Source organism: Haliotis asinina, chromosome 14 (assembly GCF_037392515.1).
Source record: "Haliotis asinina isolate JCU_RB_2024 chromosome 14, JCU_Hal_asi_v2, whole genome shotgun sequence".
Lineage (NCBI taxonomy): Eukaryota > Metazoa > Mollusca > Gastropoda > Lepetellida > Haliotidae > Haliotis > Haliotis asinina.
The window spans coordinates 5430709-5457115 of record NC_090293.1 but is presented as its reverse complement, the minus strand read 5'-3'; the positions used below and the strand labels follow the sequence as shown (position 1 = coordinate 5457115).

Here is a 26407-nt window from a genome sequence, read left to right as displayed (position 1 = left end):
TCAAAACTACCTAAATATAAAGCTTTGCAATCTTCCGTACTGAAACAAATGGCTTGCTACGTGCCTGTAGACATCATATTTGCATGTAACATGATTAAATATCGAGGTTACAAACACAGAAATAGGATCAAATTGGATCAGTAAGTATACCATCCAAGCATCCGAAAAGAACTACACTGCTGGGATATTTGGTTACAATCAGACAAGGAATACCATGGATATTTTAAACAAATGGCTTGTGATGGGCATCCGGCCTCCTGACTGTTTAGGTGAAGAAATTCTGCTAATATGGACAGGAGCCCAGTTCCTTTGTCCGTCACGGTCGAAGGAGTGGGCGCTGACCAATTTGCGGTCTGCTTTCGTAATTAGACCGTTGGCGAGAAGCATTATTCGCTCCGCATCAGTGCCCCTTTAACTGCATGTTATGTTACAGGTCATGAGATAGTCAAATGGTCCTAAACAAGCTACCAGTCATGCTACCTTTTCATATGCAGTGTTTTCATTGCAGCTTCAAGTAAGCATGACTGAGATTTTAAGTTACCTGTTACAAAACTGTTACAACCAATTAGAATATTGTTAATTTTACTGTTGATCCTAACTTTCTAGACGCTTTGACTGTCCATTGTTTTCATTATGGATGAATGACATTTTTCTGTGCCAATATATGTGGTATCATCGTGAGCCTCATTTCCTCATAGTGCCTATGTGGATGATGTACAAGAATAAGTTCTGATTCAGTTTATTTGAATTGATAAAGTATTTTGTACTTACTTTCTTTGTTTATTGTACTGATAGTAATAATGGCTATTTAATAACTGTCTGTATCCACACACTTGTGCATGCTCAAAACCCCAGAAAACCCTGCCTGTTAGGCACTTGGTTATAGTCACATGACTTATCCCGCCGGGCACCCATTTTCTGCAGGGTGAGCAGAGGCAATTTTGAAAAAACTCACTTGTCTAATGTGAGACTGCATGTATAACATGTGAGTCAAGTTGCTGAACACAATCACCCATCCAAGGACTCTCCGAAGCCAATGTTGCTTAACTTCAACTGATTTTGTGCCTGAGCTCTATGCACAGGACCACACACCAGCACATGATCCCTTGTGGCAGACAGTGTCCAAACAGATTGACAGAAAATCAGGTTAAGGTGTGACTTGTTGCACATAAAGGTACCAGTTGTCAGGATTGCTGACATGATTGATACATCTGTCCTCATTTTGTAGATTAGAGCTGTTACTATGAATCACTGGTATTATGGCCCAGAATCAGTTCTGACATACTACCTGAGTGTGGTGTTTAGCCACAATGCCTACTTCCAGGCAACCTTGATGTGGAATAGTGTTGAATGTGACACCTCATTCAGGTCATTCTAATAAGCAGGATGACAGCTGCTATTCAACACTGATTTGGGGCAGTGTAGCCTAGTGGCTAAGGTATTCGCTTAACACACCAGACTCAGGTTTGATTCCCTACATTGACACAAGTGAGTGAAGCCCACTTCTTATTAAATCATAGGTACAAATTAACAGGTGCTAAAATGATTGAATTATTTTCACATACACTTGTACTTATTCAAATGGGTGGCTGCTAAAATGTAGGGGAGGGTTGTAGGGTAGCCTTGCTTGTTACAGCAAAGACCCAATGGCTGTGTCTTGGGACAATAACTTTGGAGACTTTCCAAGTTCTTCCCATATACAGCACAATGCATGGATGCTCCAGATTTTGCGTGTGAGACAACAATGTGGTGACTAGGAACTTACATCTGATTTCAGTCTGTTCTTGTGAGCCATTTGCAACTCCTGGTACAACAATGACGGAACAGAGGACCACATAAGTAGTGGAGCGTAAACAAGCGCACACCTTCATACTGTGATACACAGACAGATGATACAATGTCTGTAAACAAGTGTATCAAGTGATTTTCATATAAGATATAACATCAGTAAAGACTTAAATTAGCAGATGTTAAGTTGTTACAAGTTCACAACAAAGATTACAAATCCCACAAACAGCTGCCTGTATGTAAGAGATATATTTCCATCTAAATATTGATCCTTTTCTAATTAAGGACCCGTGAAGGTTCAGGGTAGAATAGGCCTTCAGCAACACATGCTTGCCATAAAAGGTGAGTGAGTGAGTTTAGTTTTACACCGCTTTTTAGCAATATTCCAGCAATATCATGGCGGGGGACACCAGAAAATGGGGTTCACACATTGTACCCATGTTGGGAATCGAACCCGGGTCTTCGGCGTGACGAACGAACGCTTTAACTGCTACTAGGCTACCCGACCACCCCACCCCCCAATAAATGGTGACTGTGCTTGTCGTAAGATGCGACTAATGGGATCGATTGGTCAGGCTCGCTGATTTGGTTGAGACATGTCGTCAGTTCCCAATGGTACAGATTGATGCTGTTGGTCACTGGATTGTCTGGTTCAGACTCGATTATTTACAGACTGCTGCCGTATGGCAGGAATATAGCTAAACAAACAACTTCAAGACAAAACAGTGCAAGAACAAACTGGAACAGTGTGATGCTAAATTTGGTTTAATAGAAGGCCCACTCAAAGATGTGGAACCAGTAGTAGGTCATGTGATATCCCTCACGTGAATCCATTACGAAGCAGCCTGGGAGAAGCGACTCACGTGGGTCTGTTGTTTTGGGGACCAGGTAAGTTCCGTTCCACTGTAAGGAGCAGGTTGGGGGTGAAGCGTCCTCAATCACGGAGGAATAGAAGGTCAGATCCACCTGCTGCAAAAATGGGACAAAGTTAACGTTGCTTGGATACCAACGGGCGGTGGGGTAGCCTAGAGGCCAAAGCATTCGCTGGTCAGGTGCGGGTTCAATTCCCACATTGGTACAATGTGTGAAGCTCATTTCTGGTGCTCCCCGCCCCCTGATAGTGCTGGAATATTGCTGAAACGGCGTAAAACCATACTCACTGGTTACCGAACAGTGGGAGAAGTGGCGGAACTGGCGTTACTTTTTATTGTGTTCCGCGTTTTTAACCCTTGACAACCAAATGTGCTGTATTAGTACCTCCCATCCCGAGACAAACCTATTGGTGCATACTGACCAGAGTTAACAGGACGTGAAAAATTAACTACGTACACTACGGAAACTACTTCAATTTGGCATTATCGACCCCCAAGGTGTATACTAAACATTTCAGGTGAGCTGTCATGAAAACGTGTATCAGTTTGGTAACGGCATTGGACTCTTCTAATCTTGTCGTACAATACGGTGCTTATACCATACCATGGACGTCCTCTGTCCCTGCAGCTTTTGGACGTTGAACCTGAGAGGACCTCGGTCACATGACCCAACGGAGAAGGCGTCTGATAGGTTGTATTTGACCCCGGATAGTAGCATAGGGGTCGCGATGGTGTCAATGCATCCACTGTGAAATAGATATATACCAAAGTTTAAACATCACATGATAAGAATGAACACATATTCTAATAACTTTATAAAACTTTACACGAGAATTCCTTACCCACTGCCTTCAGCAACCCATGCTTGACATAAAAGGTGACTATGCTTGTCGTAAGAGGCCACTAACGGGATCGGGTGGTCAGACTCGCTGACTTGACTGACACATGTCATCGGTTCCTAATCGCAGATCGATGCTCATGTTGTTGATCACTGGATTGTCTGGTCCAGACTAGATTATTTTCAGACCTCCGCTATATGGCAGGAATATAGCTGACTGCGGTGTAAAAGTAAACTCACTCACTCCCCTTACCCTCTCATTTACTCTTGTCATTGAAAGCGTTGCTTTACTCACTCCATGTCAGCGTCATTCGATATCAATCAAGACGAGTCAATGTTTTTCTCAACCACAAAGAGGCAAGATGGGGTAGTCTTGTAGTTAAAGCGTTCGCTTGTCACATCGAGCACCCAGGTTCAATTCCCCACATGGATGCAATATGTCCATGCCTGCTGCCCCCCACCTATAATATTGCTAAAAGCGGCGTAAAATCATACTGACTCATCCAACCGACCACACATCAATGTCATTGTACCTAGTCCATCGTCGATCTAATCACACGTCAGACAACTTCGCTCTTCCCATCCGCTCAGTATAAGTTAACAACTCCGTACAACGTCGCCCTACACCCGATGTCATTCTTCCTACACCGTGAGAACTGCAGACTCACGCCTACGTCGCCCTAGACCCTATGCCATTCTACTTACTCCGTGAGAACTGCGCACTTCAGTCAACGTCGCCCTACACCCTATGTCATTCTACCTCCTCCGTGAGAACTGCATACTCACGTCAACGTCGACCTGCACCAAACGTCAGTCTACCTACACCGTGTGAACTGCAGACTCAATGTCGGCCTATACAACCCACCTTCGCGTCAACGTCGCTCTACTCATTCCACTTTGACATCACTCTAATCATGCACTCCTCATTATATAACGACACTCCCTTCAACCGATCGACGTTAACGGCGCTCCCACAATATAAACGCCACCCAACTCACTATCGCCACTACAAGTCAGCGTCACTCCAGTTTAATCCTACCAAGTTAGTGCCGCTCAACTTACTTTTCGTCCCAGGTGTCATTCACAGTGACAAGAAACTTCATCCCCACCTTTCCATCCAAATCTCCGTACAGTTCTTCTGACTCATCTTTCCCTTCCGCATAACCAACAACCAGCAATGTGAGGAGCAGTGCTGTGTACATGGTCACAAGAACTGATAAGGAACCTTACTAAAACAAACCGAGACAAACGCGTGATAAGACCTGGAGCATGCGCTGAGACCTGGTATACGAGGCAATATACTTGCACTGATATTCGGGGAATTAATACACTTTGAATCAATTTGTAAGCTCTTAGCCTCATTTAGCAAGTCCATACAGTTTTGGAAAGGTTTTATTTCATAAGTATAACCCCATTGTGTATGAATGATGTACCACCAAACGTATACAAACTGTAATCTGACCCACCGACGAGGCAAAGTCGACGAATTTTCCGGTTTCAAGGTTCAGTCCGGCTGACTCCAAATAAGAGTGAGCGACTGAGAGAGTGAACGAGTGAGTGATTAAGACTTTATGTCGCTTTTAGCAATATTCCAGCATATCACGGCGGGGGACACCAGCAATAGGTTTCACACATTGTACCCATGTGGGGAATCGAACCCATGTCTGTGGCGTGACGAGCGAACGCTTTAACCTCTAGGCCACCCCACCGCCCCAAATAAGAACGATGACTTGCAAAAAAACTCACAATCGGAAACAGTCTCTTAAATATCAGTGCATGGCAATGAATACCATGTACCCAATATGATCTTCCGTCAGGTACTTTTATACCTGTCACTTCTTAACACTATTATCGTGCACTCTTGTCAGACATACATAGGACATACTACCATGTAAACATTGCTGTACTTTGATGCTGTTGTTGTGTATAGATGGGTATTTCATGTTTATTTTAATGTGACTGAAACCTGAAACTGTGCAATGAAAACTTCCACTACATGGACAGTAAAGTATTGTCTTATCTTATCTTATCTTATCTTACATTGTCAAGATCGTGACAATCTGTCCAGATAAGTATATGATGTCCATGAGAACTGTCGACATACACAGATTATGTTCGTCAGAACTGCAGACCAAGGCAGATTATGTCCATGAGAACTGCAGACACTCCTTCGAAGTGTTTCTATGACTGGTGTAGGAGTCTACCGACCTTGACACGTCTTCACCATCAAGTCAGACTGCAATATGCACGGATTGTACGTCGGTGGCAGAGATGCGATTGGTAGACAGTGCCCTTTACAGATGAAAGTCGGTTCAGATCGGCTCACACACGATGGCAGAGTTCGAGTTTTTCGACGGATCGGAATGCAACTGGCGATAAACTGCGCTCAAGCAAGCAAGTTAAGTCGCTGATAACTTTCTTTTGCCCGTTAACTGATTTTCTCAAATACTGTCAGTACATGTCTTGCAGTTACACTACATAAAACGCTTGACACGAAATATCGCTGTTTTATTTGGTTGTCCAGGACATGATGTGAAACCAGTAGTAAGTCATATGATAGCCTTCGTCCGAGTCCGAGGTCTCACATCCGGGCAACAGTGACTCGTTGGCCCACATGGTGTGAGGGGTGAGGTAGGTGCCGTTCCAGCAGATAACACAGGCTGGGGGTGACGCGGCCACTTCAGTGGAGTAAAAGACCACAGCAACGTTCTGCAACATTCTGACACTATTTTAGTAAAAAATAATCATAATGTATATGGTTACTTTGCTCATTAAAATAGTTCATCTAGTAATCAATAACACAGGTGCTCTTTCTGACAGGAATATCAGATCACCTAGTTTGTCTCACAGTCTCTGAACCACATGTCCCTACCGCCATGCCCTCTCTGCAATGCTATGCCTCTAAACACAAGCTCAGGCTAAATCTCTGGTGTCCCAGGGGTTCTTTTTCAAATTAATTAGGTTCGTTTATTACATTCAAAATTATAATATTCAGATTAAGCGTTAGTCTATCGATCACCAAAGCATTATCCTTCCACCTAATGTATTTAGTTCAAATATAGTCTGTAAGGGTTGAAAATAGTGTTCATCCACCTTTCCAAGTTCGTGGTTGGTTGTATTGCGTCGCATTAGCAACATTCCAGCCATATGGCGGCAGTCTGTAAATAATCTGATCTGGACCAGACAATCCCAGGATCAACAGCACGAACATCAATCAATGCAAATAGGATACGATGACATGTGTCAACCTCGTGATCGAACCTGACTACCCGATCCCGTCAGTCGTCTCTTACGATAAGCATGGGCTACTGAAAATCAGTTCTACCCAGGAAATAAATATGTTTAAATCACAAGACAGGTAAGAGTGAAGGCAGGTAAGCATCACAAGGAGTCAGTCCGAGTATCAGAGGGGAGTCTTCACTGGGGTATTCGGCTGGTGTCCGATCCTGACTGTCAAGAAAGTTCCGGTGTAACGAAGATGTCTCATTCTTACCATGCTGCTGGTGCTGCACGGGCTGTCGGGGCTGGTGTTGTTGCGGGCGACGAACGTGAGCGGCCCCCAGTCGCAGCCCCCGACGTCCACGTGTGTGACGTTGCGCCAATCCTTCATGGGGAGGATTACCGGCGTCTTCACGGTTGCAAAACAGTTGCTGCAGAGGATGTTGGGGAGATGTGTTTAAGACGTCACGAGTAAATTGGACTAGAACAGAAATGCATAGGAGTACAGCACATCTTACCTTAATACTACAAATCTGCACCTTAATATAGCGGGTAGGTGCCACAGGATTTACCTCAAACGATCGTAAATGTTCTTTTCACAAAATTTACCTTTGTACTATGGTCGTGTACCTGGCAATAGCGGGTAATTTATCCCAGGACAACATATATGCACGTTAATTCACTCACTATAATATGCTGGACTTCAAAAGAAACGTAACTCTGGCTTTTTGTCAAGTTCTTAAATTGAACACATAAACATGAACGCTTACTTTTGTAATATTTGTTTTGTTGCTCACTGTACACCAATTTAAGTGCATAACGTACTGGTTTAGGCGGCTCTTCCAAATCAAACCAAAGATATCAGGTTCCAATCCCAACTTTTTTAGTGTGAAGCCATTGTCTAGTGACCCTCGCCGCGATAATGCTTGGATATTTTTGAAGGAAGTGACTCACATACTCTATACTCGATGCCTAATTTATGCTAATTACATCATTCCTACCTCCACGGAGCGTGCACTGACATCAGAAACGTCAGTGACGTCACATCCTCTGGTTTGAGGTTGACATTGACACTGCACACGGAGAGTACGAGTACCAACACTGCCGCCGCACACAGCGATAATCGGAACTCACCACACATGTTTGAAATGTGTGGAATAGGCTAAACCCTTCTGTATGTTTATTATCGCAGTACTACGGCCAGGATACTAACATACCAGACCTTGACTGTGTGGACCGAGAAAACAGATGGACAATTCTCACCGTCCAGGGTTCTGTATAGACTAACATCTTGTCTCAGAAATGAACATGTTTACAGAAAAACGCGGTATCCGACTGCTGTTCATAAAACATGTATAATGAAAAGGAGCCCAAACTCTCTTCATTTCCAGAAAATGTGATAATCTAGACTTTTCTGGGCTATATCGGGTATACTAGTATTTGTTTTAGGGCTTGGGTGATAGATTGGGTTCGGGACGGATTAACCATTTCAAGGCAAACGCTTTTCTTTCGTTCATGGGACCCCCAGCCAGTCAGCGAATACTGCTCATTTTAATTCATGAGGCATTATCAAATATTTTCTTGAACATATTTAAGTTTCATGCAGCTACCTTATATCAGTATACAGTCATTCATGATAGCATATACGACAAAAGCATGTCGATAACTTAGTTCCTTGTTTCACTGTGTCCTCAAGCATATATATTTAATTGTGTTTGCAATATCTACTCTCTTCAGTTGCGTTGTACAGGATCTACTTTGTAGAACTGTGTTGTGCTGGATCTACCTTGTTGTGTTGTCTTCAGTGGGATCTACGTCATTCACTTGTGTTGTACAAGATCTACTTCATTCGTGTTGTGCAAGATTTACTTTGTTCAGTTGTGTTGTGCAGGATCTACTTTGTTCAGTTGTGTTGTGCTGATTTCCTTTGATCAAATGTGTTCAGCGGAATCTACTTCATCTCCTTTGTTCAGTTGTGTGATGCAGGATCTACTTTGCTTATTTGCTCTGTGGGATCAACTTCATTTTCGTGTTGTGCAGAATCTACCTCATTCAACTGTTGTGCTGAATCTACATTGTTCAACTGTGTTGTGCAGGACTTACTTTGTTTAATTGTTCTGCAAGGTCTGCTTCAAACAATTATGCAGAATCTACCTCGTTCAGTTGTTTTGTCGATATAATGTGTCCAATCGTGTTGTGTAGGATGTGTAGGATTTACTTAGATGTTTTATAGTGTTGTGAGGTACATTGTTCTTTTATATAAGGACAAGGTTTTTGGATGAACAACTTCTTTTATTCAGGTGAAAAAGAAATGTATTCTGGTTGATGTTTTGGATGTACAGGATCTAGTTAATTCAGCAGTTATCTTTTTTGTGAAACACTCATCTACCAAGACCCACTTTGACGTAAGTCTAAAATATTCAATACTATATTGAGCAAACAATAAGCAAGTCACAATGAATTACAACACAGATTTCTAGTACAATGCAATTGAGTCACAAATCTAAGGCAATGGGTAAAATATTACTTCACCAGAGTCTTGGCATTTACAATGAGATACTGATATACTAATTGGTGCTTGTTTGCACAGAGAGCAGTTAGGCAACAAGTGTCAATCTTGACTACAGGTCTGAAGTTTTGAAAGAAAGACGATTTCGGGAATCAGATGTACACAACTTCATTATTATTCCGAGTGAAAGTCTGTGTGTGATTCCGTGAACACAACAACCAGCCTTTATATATACTGGCACAGGTTCTAGAACATTTCAACAAAGCATGGCTTTTTCTTCGGAGTCATATTTACCACCAGTCAAAACAGATTCTTATACAGAAGATTTATTTAAGGGAAGCAGCCCTGAAGAGCTATCTAAAGAGGCTTGCCTCTAAAATACTGTTGCCATCGAGCGTGTATATGCGAAATGTGACCCATAATAAATAGCACCTAATCAATGATTATACAAACAAACAAACAACAACACACACACACACTGGTAACACCTGTAATAAATGTAAATCATAGAGGATCTTAAAAAGGACCCTATGGTCACGGTGCAAACCCAAGATACACTCTGACTAGGACCCTTGATTTGTTGGCACCATGCTGTGTTCATGGGTCTCACCAAACATTCAGTGACTCAATTACAATATATCCAGACAATAGAGATCCAGAGCAGTTATTTTTTTTGTTTTATTTAGTTTGCCAGGACATCATATGGAACCAGTAATAAGTCATGTGGTAGCCCTCTACAGAGTCTGATGTCTCACATCCAGGCAACAGGGACTCGTTGGCCCACATGGTGTGGGGCGTGAGGTAGGTGCCGTTCCAGCAGATGGAGCACGTGGGGGGCATAGCGTGGACATCAGCGGAGTAGAATGTCACGTCAACCACCTGTAAGGGAAGAAGAGTGCAGGCACAGTTTGGTTCAGATGGCATCAGTCAAGAGTGGAGTCTTCATAGTAGTGTTAGGCTGCCATATGTTTCCTACAGAAGGAGACCATGCTTGTCATAATGCTTGTCCCTAACGGGATTGGGTGGTCATGCTCTCTGACTTGGTTGACACATGCCATCGGTTCCCAATTGTGCAGATCGATGCTTATGTTGTAAATCACTGGATTGTCTGGTCAAGACATAATCATTTACAGATCGTCGCCATATAGCTGGAATTCTGCCGAGTATGAAGCAAGATATAACTTAAGAATGAAGATTTTTATGGATATCAACTTCTTTATGAGAGAACACAACGTTTCGGAGTTAATGCTTACTCCTTCATCAGGTGATTGAGAAAGGGATACAGAGGTGTATTTATATGTACAGGTAAAACAATAACAAAGTAACAAGTGGAATGAGTTAACGAAAGCTAGTATAAACAAGCACTGATAGGAAGCCGATAGTTAAGATAACAATGATGGAAGCCAATGGTAATGCATTACAGTTGATTGGATATGTTTACATAACATGATTGGGGATAAGGATGGAAGCCAATGGTGATACATTACGCATGATAGGATGATGTACATAACACACGATAGGGGGTGAGCATGTTACATGAGGGTTGGTGATGTACAAACACAAGTATGTACTCGGGTAGATAGGCTATACATGAATTACATAGATAGAATGTACACAGGTAGATGAGATTAATTTATCAATAAGTCCCAGGCACTTGGTAGGTACACTCCTTGGTCGCGGTTGATGGCTGGTTTCTGTCTCCGGATCTCGATGGCCTCTTGCAGTTTCCTTTGGCGCCAGTTGTTGTTGTTGGTAGATAGTATCCTAGTGTCCTCCCATCGAATTGAGTGTTCAGGGTTCTTGAGAATGTGTTCAGAGATGGCCGATTTCTGGTCGAGTTTCCTGACTGAGGTCTGATGTTCCTTCATTCTGGTGTTGATTGGTCTCAGCGTTTCTCCAACGTATAGGTCGCCACAGTTGCAAGGGATCTGGTAGATGCATCCTCTCGGGTTAGGGTGTTCACAGCTGGGTCCTTTACCGTTGGCTTTTAGGTAGGTCTTGATGGTCTTGCCACTGGAGAAGGTGACATCGATGCTGGCTTTGGTCTTGATGAGGCGTGATATTTGATGACTGATGGGGCCAAGGTAGGGTATGGTTACTCTGAAGGGTGATGGAGAAGGTTTGGGGCAGGGTTCTCGGTCCTTAAGGGTCTTGTTGATGGTGGCTGTGACGAGCTGGGGAGGGTAACCGTTGAGTGTGGTGAATGTCTTTCTGAGGTGGTCCAGTTCATTGTTTAGGGCATCGGGGTGGCAGAGGGCTTTGGCACGTCTGGTAAGGGTGGCGATGATAGCTTGCTTGATCTGAGGGTGGTGGCAGGAGTTGTAGTGGATGTACTGGTCGGTGTGCGTCGGCTTGCGGTAAACTGAGGTTCTAAGTCCATCGTCTGTGGTGTGGAGGGATACATCAAGGAAGGAAGGGCAGGTGTTGGTTGGTCTCAGTCTCCATGGTGAACTTGATTCTTGGATGTTGGTCGTTGAGGTGGTTGAGGAGCTCATTGGGGTCGTTGTCATAGGCGATGGTGGTGAAGGTGTCGTCGACTTTGCGGTACCAACAGAGGGGCTGGAACGGAGCTGTGGAGAGGGCTGCTTCCTCGAAGGAGGTCATGAAGATTTCTGTAATGAGAGGAGAAAGAGGTGAGCCCATGGGGAGACCGTGGATCTGCTTGTATATCTTACCATTGAATGTGAAGTAGGAGGTGTCAAAGCAGCTGCGGGCGAGGTTGATGATGCTGTCTATGGTGAGCTGGGTGTCCAAGTCATCTATCCGGTTGGCTAACTTGCTGCGAAGGATGTCCAGGGCTTCTTCTAGTGGGATGTTGGTGAAGAGGTCCACGACGTCGTAGCTGACCATGGTGCCTGTGGGGTTGGATTCTTTCAGCTGGTTGACAAAGGATGAAGAGTCGCTGATGTAGGACTTGCCATCTTTGCCAAGTGGAGCGAGGAGACGTGTGAGGAACTGGGCGGTGTTGTAGAAAACTGAACCTCTTGAGCAGACTAGGATCCGGGCTTTGGGCGGGTTCTTGTGGATCTTGATGGTGGCTCTTCCGTATGGGGCTTGGGAGTTGATAGGGTTCAGCTGGTTGAAGATGATGTTGTTGATTTCTCTCTTCTCATGGAGGTCCTTCAGGGTTTTCTTGTGTTGTCTTTCCAGTCTGGCCGTCGGATCTTTCTTGATATTGAGGTAGGTGGTGGTGTCTGAGAGGCTGTTGTTGACGAGCTGGAGGAATTCCGGGGTGTCCATGATGACTGCTGCTTTGCCCTTGTCAGCTTCGGTGATGGTGATGCTGTCATCCTTCTTGAGTTCGGTGATGGCCTGTCTCTCTTGGTGCGTGAGGTTGGGGCGGGGCTTGGGAGCTTGCTTGATGGTGTCTATAATCTGGTGTCGGAGGTAGTCTACGTTGCCATTGGGAGCCAGTTGTTGAAGTCCACTTTCAATGCTGGTGATGAAGGCATCTGTGTTGATCTTGGCGGCGACTGGGACATACTTCAGGCCTTTAGCAAGGAGGGATGTCTGAGATGGTGTGAGAGGCTTGCTGCTGAGGTTGATGACTGTCTTGAGGTTGGTGTTGTTGTTGTCAGCTTCGGGAATGTTGGAGGTGGAAGGACGTTGTAACTGGGTGAACTTGGTGATGTGGGTAGTTTTCACTTTCTCATGGAGGTGCTGCTTGGTCTTCTCTGCTAAGGACTGGGTCTTGTGGTAGAGGTCAGACTCGAGGGTGTCTTGTAGGTGGCTTCTGCTGGTTTCAATGTCTTTATGGAGATGGGACTTGTGGCGGCGTAGGTGCTGTATCTGGTGCTTGACTATTCTGGTGCTGGCATTGTGGAGTATCTTGTTGATGGCAGGTGAGCGAGGGACAGGAGATGACAGTTGAAATCCTCTGGGAACGAGGTTGTTGTCTCGGCATCGTAACAGGAAAGTCAGATGATTACTGGTTTTCACAATTTTGCTAATAGAGCGGTTGTACCTGTTGATGGATGTGACTGCATCATCTCCATGTTGATGTCGTATCAGGTCTTTGAATGTCATTTAGAAGTGAAAATACATAAGAATGAAGATTTTTATGGATATCAACTTCTTTATGAGAGAACACAACGTTTCGGAGTTAATGCTTACTCCTTCATCAGGTGATTGAGAAAGGGATACAGAGGTGTATTTATATGTACAGGTAAAACAATAACAAAGTAACAAGTGGAATGAGTTAACGAAAGCTAGTATAAACAAGCACTGATAGGAAGCCGATAGTTAAGATAACAATGATGGAAGCCAATGGTAATGCATTACAGTTGATTGGATATGTTTACATAACATGATTGGGGATAAGGATGGAAGCCAATGGTGATACATTACGCATGATAGGATGATGTACATAACACACGATAGGGGGTGAGCATGTTACATGAGGGTTGGTGATGTACAAACACAAGTATGTACTCGGGTAGATAGGCTATACATGAATTACATAGATAGAATGTACACAGGTAGATGAGATTAATTTATCAATAAGTCCCAGGCACTTGGTAGGTACACTCCTTGGTCGCGGTTGATGGCTGGTTTCTGTCTCCGGATCTCGATGGCCTCTTGCAGTTTCCTTTGGCGCCAGTTGTTGTTGTTGGTAGATAGTATCCTAGTGTCCTCCCATCGAATTGAGTGTTCATATAACTTGCTCATCTACAACGTTGCTGACAGATACTAGATAAATGTTCCTAAATGTTGATCAACCCATAGGCTCTGAGGGACAACTTACCGAACACCTCAACGTTTATTCTGAATGGTTTGAGGCATGGGTATCGGATCGTACACTTCAGCCAACCTGTGTGAATCACATGATTCTAATTTTTGCATCTTGCTGGGATTTTAAGTGAAGTTGCTGCAGCATATTTCCCCTTCTTAATATTCACAGTAACTACATTTGAGTCATTTGTCAAAATCTTTTCGAAGCCAAGAACAAGAAAAATGTATTTAGGGTCATCTCCATTCGCAAAAAACATCGGTGATTTCTGTGCATGATTGAAAGTTGTTTGAGATAGAGGAGTACCTCCAGAAGTACCGAATGAGCTGCCACTGGCAGTAGGGTACATTGAAAATTATAGAAGTGTGCTTAGCCAATCAGAAAACAACATTTATGTGTGAGGTAAGATAGATTCTTTTGTAATGAGGATGTCTCATTCTTACCATACTGCTGCAGGTGCACGGGTAATAAGTGTTGGAGTTGTTGCGGACGACAAAACTAAGTGGCCCTGAGTCGCAGCCGTCGACGTCCACGTGTTTCCCAGTGTGCCAGTCTTTGTTAGGTAGGATTGCTGGCGTCTCCACAGTCGCAAAACAGTTGCTGCAGACAATGGGGAAATGCGGTTTAAACGTGACTTGTACACTTGACTACATTAGGTACAAACAGGAGCAAAACACATCTGAATCTTTCCATGTTAGATATTGGTATTCATTCACAAAGTCAGTAGGTAGGTTTAACATCACTGTGAACAATGTTCCAACTATATTATAGTGTGTCTGTTTGAGGACGAGGCATCAGATGTGGAGAATGCCCCAAGCAAGGCTATACCGCTGACAAACCAAAACACATGATATTACACGTCCAAGACACTGATAAAATATTTACGAGTCTACTGTGACACAAACTTCAGAATAATACCGACCTGTCATTTGAACCCGTGAATCTGAATAGCAGTGTAGTCAATTCTACCATTAAGTGGCGATAAACTGCTGTGAAGCATATCAGTCTACTCTTGCTGTTGTGGAACGGGTTACTTTTTGTTACTTCTGGTTGACGATTTCAATACTCAACCCAATACAACACTCGATTTTCTTTTGTGTTTAACGGAAATAAAGATGACTTTCTGTCCTACTCCTAGCCTAGGATGTGTGTGTGTGTGTGTGTGTGTGTGAGTGTGTGTGTGTATGTGTGTGAAGCGAGTGAATATTTCATAGATATTTTGTTTGTGCTGTCCTTGAGGGGAATGAAATAACGTTATGTAAATTCAAAACGGGGTACTAAAATCATCATATATTTTGCGCAAGGTACTGACAGATAGACCAGTAGTATCACTGGCTTTTACTTTTACTTTTGGCAAGTAGTGTGATTGTAGGTAACCTCACGTGTTTGTGAATGAATGACTTGACCCCATTTGCCTTGTTTAGAGTGCGACATGATAAGTTTCAAATACCTGCAGAGCTTACAAATCTTTTCACTGTCCAGTTTACAAGATACAAAATGCTCAAGCAGAAATGCAAAGCTTCCGAATCGTTGTGTAGAAAGTGATTACTGCAAGGATCACAAAAATCACGTGCACGCACTTTTCAAACCTGCTCCCCTTCAAGTAGGTAGTGGATCAGTTCAAGGTATGCTCCCCATCCCATTTCACAAACGCGTCTTCCACGTATCTTATTCTAATGTTGGTTGGACAATTCACTAGCTTGCTTACTTATGTGCTCTAGGGTAAAAAGATGTTTTGAATGTACACATCTGTTGTAACAATAAGTGGCTATGAAAGTTTCTGTGTGTTGGTTCATTTAAACATAACTCTTGACGTTTTCGGAAGATGTCAGCGTGATATGGGAGGAAAGCGAAGCAGCTTAGAAGTTTACCATTTCGTGAGGATGGTACTGTTATGTTTCCAGCAGGCCTAAGGGAGGTAATTCTGTACAATGTAGTACTGAGGGTAACGTGCCCAACTGGAAGAGTGAGTGAGTTTAGTTTCACACTGCAATATTCCAGCTACATGGCGGCAGTCTGTAAATAATCGAGTCTCTACCAGACAATCCAGTGATCAGCAACATGAGCATCATCTACGCAACTGTCTGAAATTGTGAACTGGTCAAGGGTACTTATCAAATTACAAATGTATCACAAACTCAGCTGTATTAAGACATCGCCTATACGAACAACTGAGGGTAATTTACTCACTTCCATGGTGCATGCACCGTCAGCAGGAACGTCACGGTATCCACATCCTCCGGTTTGACTGCGACATTGACACTGTACACTGACAACACCAACACTGCTGCTACTACCGTCAGCTGTTGCAGGTATGGACACATGACTACCACACCCGTGTAATCAACTCTGTCCAACACCTGACAGTCAGGGACACAACCACACACCTCTGACACCCAGCTGGCCAGTTCTCAGGCATATTATCTCTGCATATCTACTGTAATGTATACGGTTGAAATGAATAAGGGAATGAATAATTCTTGAGCAATGAATATTGGATTTGTTTGTTTGAGAAATTGGTTGATCACTGCATTGCATTGTCTGGTCCAGACTTGTTCATTCAGAGATTGCTGCCACAATTAGGAATAATGCTGTAACACGGTCAAAATACTGTATTTATGTCGGCAGTATTTTGGGTGTTTGGTTTTAATTATAAGCTTTCAAGTATTAATTTCATAATGAGGGAGGAACCTCAGGACCACCCATGGGGAGCCTCGCCACCTGTGTAAGGGTAGGTCACTATTCATACCTTATATGGACAACACTGATTGGCTTAAAGTTATGATTACACATGCCATTTAGAAAGAGGTCAAATACAACATATGTCATATTTGGGATTTCCCTTACTCAGTAAGGTACAAATTCTAGTACTTTTTTGGTTGAGTGCCATCTGGGATTCGAACCTGCATCCTCAGAGTCAGGCACTGTGGTGGCTGAGCGGGTTAGGTGGCTGACTTTGTGAGCTGGCGATCATAGGAGAGTGACTCTGAGGGAGCGGGTTCGAATCCCGGATGGGACTCAACCAAAAGTTCTAGAATTTGTACTTTACTGAGAAAGTGAAATCCGAAATATGACATGTTGGCTTAAAGTTGGTGAAGAACTTCTCATTGGCTGTGAGGTTATGTCAGTGCTTTGCATGCAAGGTAAGAGGTTCAGTATTTTCATTCTGGCTGTCAACTCCATCAGAGGACACATGATGTGGTCTTGAGGAAATGTAAGGTTAGTCTTATGTGTTGTAAAGTATTTTATTAAGAATAAACATGACAAAAATATTTCAGTTGGTTGATGGTATTTTAAAGTATCGTTAATTCTATAAAGGCCATGGAATGTTTGAAATAAAATACTTTCCAATATGATTATGTATTTGAATAAACCAATTTGTATTGTATTTGACACTTTTTTTGCATTCATTTAACTTACTGTTCCTTATATAGTTAACTCTATTAATTTCATGTTCATGTAATGTGTACACATTATGTTGTATTTAAATGTAATATATTGCAGAATTGATCTCTCTCTTGTGCAGAGTTTATTTACCCCTCTTCTTCATCTGGCTAGCACAAAATATAGAACTCTTCCCCAAAGCTGGCCTGGCACTTCTGTCATCTGTGGAACAAGCCTGCTTACACTGCTGTGTACGGCATTAACTTCAAACAAACAAACAAAAATTAACATTAGATCATTTCTTCTAATAGATATATCTGTATCTGGCAGTCCACAAAGTGATGAGAGAATTGGGTTTAAAGCCACCTGGAACACTCTTCCTGTCACAGCATGTAAGGCTAACGAAGAAGGAAGTCCCAACATGGAACATGTCTACGACGTGTATTACTCCAGTATTAGCCAAATCAAGACAATATGGAACAATATTTTATGGACAATAACGGTACAAGAATCTGTATCAAAACAGCACAGTCATGCAATAAAGAAGTTATCATCCATAAAATATTGTTCACTATTGCACATCTAAACTTTTAAAAATGTCACTCAAACAAGGTGTTGACAAACCTAGAAATATAACTGGACACAGTGATATTAGGGTGTGCCCAATAAATGCAATGTTACATCATAAATTTGGGCATCTTAAACAAAAGGGCCGCCCAAGACCACCACTCCAAAGATCCTCATCCACACTGGCTCTGTAGGTTTTCCAGCTGATAAGATGCAGTGTTTGTGATACTTTCATTTGCCAGTTGGTCATCAGGGCCTGTGATCGTTTGCAGGCTTTAAAATCTACACAACCTGAGTGAAACCTGCAGGCCCTTTTTTTAAAGTCAAACCAATAAAAACAAAATACACAACACTGTACAGTTTCACACTGTTTAGAAAAAAAAAAGAAAATTGTATTTTCTGGTGTTGCCATTTCTCTGCGCACAGCCATTAAGTGGAACTGTAAGTTATCATAAAATAACGAATTATGGATGGTTCTTGAACGCTAACAAAAACATAAAAAAAATACTGGTTGGATAAACAAATTGATAAGTAAATTTACTCACGGCCTCAAGGGCCTGCAAATAATTGAAACTGCCAGCACGATGCAATAACAGCCGGTGCTCGGTCTCCAGGCCTGCGGTTATTTCGAACGGTGAGCAGATGGCAGCTTTGTTTCTGATACATTTTTCTGGTACCTCAATTTGCTATATCTAATCTCAGCTAAAGTGACCTGCTCCAAAATAAATATATCACTGATGACATATAATTTTGGTGCTCACAAAATTCAGGACATCAAATAAAAAATATCCCCAGCATTATGACTCATATTTCCAACTTATGTCAGATATATTTGTTTGAATGTTCACTCGTATCTTAATTTGGAGTGAGTGTGAGTGACAGTTTTATGCCACACTGAGCAATATTCCAGCTGTATGGCAGCAGTCTGTGAATGATCCACCAACAATCCAATCCTGGACAGCATGAACATTGATCTATTCAAATCTGACACATTGCATGTGTTAACCAAGTCAGCAAGTCTGACCACCAGGTCCCTCTTACGACAAACATGGGTTATGAAGATCAGTTCTAACAGTAACACGGATTATCACTGGTTTCTGAATTTGCAAATTGAAGTGTTGAAGAGGTCATTTACATCTGCTTCAAACAGTAATCCAGTTATATCCAGTTATATCCAGCTATATCACAGCATGTACATTATGCTACTGGTCTTTGATCTTTATGACTTGTGAAACCAGCCACAGGCCTTGGAAAGGTCCTGACAAACCAGGATTAACCTTGGCAAGAATAAGGTTCAAACCCACCATCGTTAATCACCTTTAATCATTAGGTCAACACACGACCCCTTATACAAAAGACAGAAGAAAAATCAGGAACTTCATTTTTTAATCAAAATAAACAATCATGTAACAAATACATGTGGGTACACAGACAAACTCAGACGTTCAATTATTACAACAAACCGCTGGTACACGTATCGCATGAACACATTTTTCCTGATGCAACAACGTACAACTTACCTCAGATGGTGTCTCCCCACCAGCGTAGGTCACTCAATACAGGTACCTTGAGCACCCCCTATTTACATCTTGACACAAGTGGCAGCAAGTTACTTGTTATAGCTTTTTGAAATGGGGCTCCGAATTTGTTGCAGTTTGTCATATCAGGATAAGAAATTATATACATTGGTAGTGCAATATATATAACACTGACAACTTAACAAACAACCACTAATTTGAGTGAGTGAGTGAGTGAGTTAATATTTAACATCACATTGGCAATATTGCAGCCATATCGTGACGAACAACTAATTTGAGTGAGTACAAACTGGTCATATGACTTCCAGTTACCAAAGCAACTGATTTTATCAATCTTGCTGTCATCAAAAAACCTCAACAAATCAGCTTTCTAAAACATGAAATAAAACAGTACAGGCAAAATGAACACAAAAATTGATGTATAATAACACTGTCATCTAGACACAATTGTTACATCACTAAAATTATCAGAATAGTTCTATTTTTCACATTAAAGAGTCTGGCAGTCTGACAGCATCAGTGTGTTGTATACCTTGGGGCCATTCAACACCACATTTTTGTATCAGAATGTAATTTCTCCTTTTTAGAGATATTGGCTTTAACAGCTATTTTTTGCCCAGTTCCATATCAAGCTAGCTCAAAACAAGTGAGTGAGGTTAGTTTTGTGCCTCTCTCAGAAATACTACAGCTGGGGACATTAGAAATGGAATTCACACACTGTACCCATGTAGGGAAGCGAACCTGGGCATACAACATGATGAGCAAATGTTTAAAACCACGAGGATATCCCACCACCTCACAAAGACATCCAGGCAAATGGGTCAAGGATATTTTCAAACTAGAATAGAGATTTACTACACTGGATAAGGATAAGTGAGTGAGTGAGTGAGTGAGTGAGTGAGTGAGTGATTTTAGTTTTACGCCACATTCAGCAATATTCCAGCTATATGGCTGCGGTCTGTAAATAATCGAGTCCAGAACAGGCAATCCAGTGATCGACAACACGAGCATTGATCTGCGCAATTGGGAACCGATGACATGTGTCAACCAAGTCTGTGAGCTTGACCACCCGATCCCGTTATTCACCTCTTATGACAAGCACAGTTGCCTTTTATGGCAAGCATGGGTTGCTGAAGACCTATTCTACCCCGAGACCTTCACAGGTCGGATAATGATGACTGTCCACAAGAGGTGCATGTACATTTGTTAGGACCTGCAGTCGTAACATAAAATTTTAACAGATCAGAAAATCAAATGGGCCACTGACAGTGATTTCTGAAAAAAGGAACCAACATTGAGCATGCAGGTTTGGAACATGCAAAAATGTAAAGAGCATGATGAAAGTAATGGGATAGAGACAAAACAAAAAATACATTCACTGTCGACGAAGTAGGTAGCCCAAGATTGTATACATTCTAAACAACAATATATACATGATACTTGATGTGTATTGTGAGCGAGTCAGCTATATCGTGGCAGTCTGTATATGATCAAAATTGGACCATAGATCAACAGCATGAACAATGATCTATGCAATTGGGATACAAAGACATGGGTCAACCAAGTCAGTGAGTCTGACCATCCGATCCTGTCAGTCACCTCTCATGACAAGCATAGGCACCTTTTGAGGCATCCATGAAATAGTGACCTGCTGCTGACTCGTCTCACTCTACATTTTTGCTCAACACGATGGTAGGGGACAATTTTTTTCCATATAAATAATATACTTGCAGTAGCGGGTTCACCACTGCGTTTTACTTCATGGACCACTTATAGCAGTAAATAGCTGACATGGCTTAAGAAAAGAAAAGATAATTACTTTATCATCCCATTCACTAAGCCGCTATCGGTCACATTTAAAACTCTATAACTACGTTTACACAAAGAAACAAAGGATTAAAGATTGTTATCAACAAGAACGGGGAGAGACATTATCAAGATCAAGAAAACTGAAAAATTACAAAGACTTTAAATTTGTTTTAAATACAGAAGTGTATCAATCATCTGTCAAGAAAAAGGAATTAAGAAGGTTAATGATTTCGTTACGTTCATCTGAATAACAGCGTAGAATCAACACAGGAAAATGGGAAGGGATGGTTCATAAAGAAAGGATCTGTCAAGTGTGTAAATTACAGGCAGTTGAAGATGAATGATATTTCCTTCTTGAATGTCCCTAACACAAGAACACAAGATCAAGATATCTCCCTCATTATTATTACACAAATGTCACTGTTCAGAAATACATAAATTTGTTGGGTGTTCATCATATATTAATCACAACTGTGCTATTTTAATCAAGGAAGCTCTTTTACTAAGAAAATTGCAGCTTGAAATATAAATTCATATAAAATGTATCAAAATGTCACAACAAAATATGTTTGAAATGCATTATACATGGGCAATACCCTTTCTAATAAAATGATGATTCATTGATTTATATCATTGCAAATGATGATCATAAAACTAATTGAAAAAAAAAAATCAGATCTAAATACATGAAATTAGTGTACAAACATTGGTATTGACAAGAAATGCTATATTGCACGTTTGGAGAACATACAAAGTCATCTATTGAATTTGTTACAGATACATCAAACACTAACTGGAACAAACGAACGGCGAACCCTGTTTGTTCTAGAAGTTGGCATTTGCAGTATGTGTCCAGAAGGTAGTGATGGATGCAAAAAAAAGGTATGTGAGTAGCATTACTTAAATATCTGTTTGTTTTTTTTGAAATTTGCCATTCATAAAACCTGCTAATAATTTCAACAGGGATCACAATAATTTTTTGACACAGTGTTTATTACTTTTGAGCACTTATTTTTATTCTGAACAGACAGGTTTCCGAACCAACTCAAGAAATATACATATGGAAATTAATTAAGCAACACCAAATTCAAAGACACATAAAAACTTAACAAAGTTCAACGAAGTAATTTTGATGATTGATTATTCAATTTTGATGTATTGACATACAGCATGAGCTTTTCATGGGTTGATATGACGCGCGTGAAGCTTGCACAGCGCACGTGCATTGCTTTAACCTCAACTTTCGAAAAATGCACTTTTTCCCTGGGGTGTTTACAAGCGCAGGTTGTCGATTGCATTCGGTTTTTCATTCATTTCAATGTCATGGCACGTAGGAAATTATCAGAGGCCACTCGTTGGCAAATAATCGGCATGAGGAATGCTGGTATGTCTCTAAGACAAATCGGGACTCAAATCGGACGACATCATTCCATAATTTCAAAACTTTTGAAAAAATACCGGGCCACTAATGAAGTTAAAGACCTGCCTAGACCAGGAAGACCCAGGAAGACCACAGTCCGGGAGGACAGAGCTTTACTGAGACTTGTACGGCGCAGGTCCTTCGACTCGAGCTCTCGGTTGAGACAGGAGTGGCTTCCAGGGAGACCCATCTCGAACAGGACTGTTCGGAATCGTCTGAAAGCTGCAGGATACCGGGCAAGGAGGCCAATCAAGCGACCCAGACTGTCTCCAGCCCATAAGGCAGCCCGACTGGCCTGGTGTAATGACCGTTTGCACTGGAACATTGCCTCTTGGAGGAAGGTCCATTTCTCAGATGAGAGCCGGTTCTTGCTGCACATGGTGGACGGTCGTACTCGGGTCTGGAGGCAGAGGAACACAGCAATGGCTCCACGGAACATCCAGGAGACTGTGGCCTTTGGGGGAGGTTCCGTTATGGTATGGGGGTGCATTTCCATGAACTGCAAGTTGGATATCATTACCATCCGTGGCAACCTTAACGGTGTTCGTTACCAACAGGAGGTTCTTGACAGGGCTGTGGTACCTCATTTTGAGAACCATCCTCTGGCAACGAGACCCATATTTATGGACGACAATGCTAGACCTCACAGGGCGCATGCTGTAAATGATTTTTTGCGGCAAAATGCAATTGACAGAATTCCATGGCCTGCCATGAGCCCTGACCTCAACCCCATTGAACATTTGTGGGACTTTATTGGCCGTCGTGTGAGGCAGAGAGACCCACCAGTCCATAATCTCAACGAATTGACGGCTGCCCTGCATGAGGAGTGGAACAGGATCCCCCAGAATCAGATCCGGAGACTCATCCAAGGAATGAGGAGGCGTCTGGAATCGGTGGTGCGTGCGCAGGGAGGACACACTAGATATTGATGAAAGTCGGTGTGCAGACTCTCAGATGACTGTTCTTTCTTTCCATGTGACATTTGTGTTAATACACCTGACAACAACGTCTGTGGATGAATAGTAAATTGTGTCCATTTTTTCATGAATTTAAGACAGTTTTAAGAATTTTGATTTCGTTGCAATAAAGCAAAGTCTTGATACTTTTTCCCTTTAAGTTGTTTGTCAGAGATCGTCTGTTGAATAAAAAAGTGTCAAACTATATCAACCCGGCATATTTTGATTGTCAGAACACTTCAAAGTTGCTCCAATAGAAAAAATTGGGGTGTTGCTTGATTAATTTCCAGGTGTATATAATGGTATGAGACTTTGAATAAAGGTTCTGCAAAAGAACATCATGACATCTTTTAGCAGCGTTTAGAAGTTGTTGTATATGATAAAGATCTTTTGTGGATGAAGGGGTTCGACATGACCTCGAAACATTGTGTGTCAAAGAATTCAAAGAATTTTTATCCACAAAAGATCTTGGTCAAAATCATAATAGTTTGGTTGATTTTGAAATGTTTCGACTTCCATAAGAAAGGCATGAGTTGGTGTCCCATGTCAAAAAGTTTCTCAGGGTTTTCGTTCCTGGAAAGCTTTTCATCTAAGACAGTACCCAAATATCTGTCTTCAGTTACTCTTTCTATCTCATTAACTTCAAGTCTAACAGCATTCATTGTTGACTTAGTTTTTCTTTGGTTTTGTACATCTAAAATGAAAAATCGATTTACACCATTCTACAAATTCATAAATGTGAGCTCTGTAGGTGAGTTCTGACACCCTGATAAGACCTTCCAATGCAGCAGCATCAACAAATTTAAGTGTAAACACGTTTCTGCATTGGATACACAGTCATTGGTCAACAGAATAATCAAAATTGGTAAAATAACACAACCTTTGTGGAGTGCCAGTGAATGTGTTTACAATTGATGATTTCACATTATCAACCTGTAAAAATTGCTGTCTGTTAAAAAGAAATTAATTGAAGATAGGCCTTAACTACAGTGCTAGTGGCAGGGAGACAGGAAATGTAATGAAAGGACTTTATTGAGGAGAGATTTGTGCAGAAATGAGCAATGCAGACTTTCTCCAAGGCCGAAGGACTTGCTTGAAACAGACACTGGCTTTAGTGTGCGATGATGTTGTTTTACAAAGGACATTTTAAAGATGCCCATTCTGAAATTAGCCTTGGCTTCAATATAAACAACTTTCTTACTGAAACTATTAAGAGTGTAGCTTCCCCTGGAGACAATGAAAAAAAAAAAAACAGGTAGGAGGGGTTGTCTCAAAATGAGAGGTGTAGAAGACGATAGTTGGGGTCCGGGTTTGGCGATATCACCTCATTATATGATAATACCTTCGGGGGCAGTATACAGCATGTCAACAATGTACAAATAATACTTAGTCCTGTTGATCTTCAGGCTGTCATTCCACCTACATATTTTGAGATATTTAATACTACGTTTTTCTATGGGTATCAGGTATCATAGTGTGATGCATCCCTAAATGGGCCCCTTTGAGTTAATGATGTTCGCGCATGCGTAGTGTATGGGTCCGTCATTAAAAGTTATCTAAACAAGAAGCACGTTGTTGGTCATCTGTCCCGGTATTATTACACTGGTGTCAGAAGTAAAAAGAAGATTAACATCGCCAATTAGCAAACTCACATTCGGGTTTGCTAACTTTCAAAGGGTTTGAAGTGTTTCGCCGATATTGCCTCTGCTTTGTAGGTGCACTACTGTGCGATCTACGCGAGATTTCGCTGCCGGGCGGTTCAGCTTACCACTGAAAAATCGTTTGACATTTTATGTGCTATAATCTTCGCCCCATAGTTTTTCTAAGCTTTGGCATTGAAGAGATATAGTTTTTCGTTGTGTATTGCTGGTTGTTGAGCCCGCGTAACTTCGCGCATCAACTGGCCTAGTCCTGTTTTGTCGTCTGCTAGCCGATCGTTTTGTCCACTCTCTGTGTTGTTGCCTATTGAAACATGTGTCCTTGTCTAGTTTTTTGAGTGTATTTTCTGATGATTTTGCATAAACCTTACATGACACATAACCTTTCATTCAGATTTCTCAGATTTTCGCTTAGTATCATTAATTTCTGGCAAGGCGTCTGTGCTGTTGAACATCTGTCATCACAGTATCCGGCCAGACGGGCGTGTTTGTTTCTGCACATCCATGCTATTGCCCATTGATTTGACAGGTTGCCTTGTCATATTGTGCCAAACTTGCTGGTAAGGTTGTTTCTGTTTGTAATTCCATCAGCTAGGCTTATGTAATATGTTATTATGTGATAGTTGGCACGATCTAGCTGTTTTAGTTAAAGTTGACCTACTTTAGTCACAGAATTTCACTTCTGCAACTGGATGTGTTTGTTTCTGCACCTTCATTCTTAAACCTGAGGAGGCTGGATTTTGACTTAATTACTGTGCCTCAGAAGTTCCACCGTAGTGGACACTGGGATTCACTGCGAATCCTTCAATAACTGTAAAGAGTTGTTTAAGGTGTGATTCACTGCGAATCACATGACAAGCTGAATGAGTGAGCGAGAGTTAGTGAAATTCATAGAAAGACACCCATTGAATGTGCCGGATTCGTCCTCTCCATTTATTCCAGTTCTTGTATCAGATAGTAAAGGACTGTATTTGAAAACTGCTGGTCCACTCAAGTGTTTAAATTTGCAATTTGTATGTGTGAGAGGGGGGACAACTGCAGATCTGGTTAGATGTCTTCGTCAAGAGTTGAGGCAAATCGTGGACACCTTTGAAAAACAACCTTATGTTTATTGGTGGAC

At 41.8% G+C, this 26407-nt stretch overlaps 3 protein-coding genes across 3 annotated transcripts; all 3 read right to left on the bottom strand.

The window, feature by feature from the left end:
• Nucleotides 1-2553: 2553 nt before the first annotated feature.
• On the bottom strand, nt 2554-4700 carry LOC137262031 (uncharacterized). The gene is made up of 3 exons (XM_067799825.1): nt 4561-4700; nt 3265-3406; nt 2554-2757 (listed from the first exon to the last, which is right to left on the bottom strand). The coding sequence occupies exons 1-3, from the start codon at nt 4698-4700 to the stop codon at nt 2554-2556; spliced, it is 486 nt and encodes a 161-aa protein (XP_067655926.1).
• Nucleotides 4701-6006: 1306 nt separating this feature from the next.
• Nucleotides 6007-7858, bottom strand: LOC137262030 (uncharacterized). The gene is made up of 3 exons (XM_067799824.1): nt 7719-7858; nt 6992-7148; nt 6007-6207 (listed from the first exon to the last, which is right to left on the bottom strand). Exons 1-3 carry the CDS (start codon nt 7856-7858, stop codon nt 6007-6009), a joined length of 498 nt encoding a protein of 165 aa, XP_067655925.1.
• Nucleotides 7859-8988: 1130 nt separating this feature from the next.
• On the bottom strand, nt 8989-16392 carry LOC137261792 (uncharacterized). The gene is made up of 3 exons (XM_067799577.1): nt 16146-16392; nt 14399-14555; nt 8989-10105 (listed from the first exon to the last, which is right to left on the bottom strand). The coding sequence occupies exons 1-3, from the start codon at nt 16277-16279 to the stop codon at nt 9905-9907; spliced, it is 492 nt and encodes a 163-aa protein (XP_067655678.1). The 5' UTR covers nt 16280-16392; the 3' UTR covers nt 8989-9904.
• Between the last annotated feature and the right edge of the window lie 10015 nt (nt 16393-26407).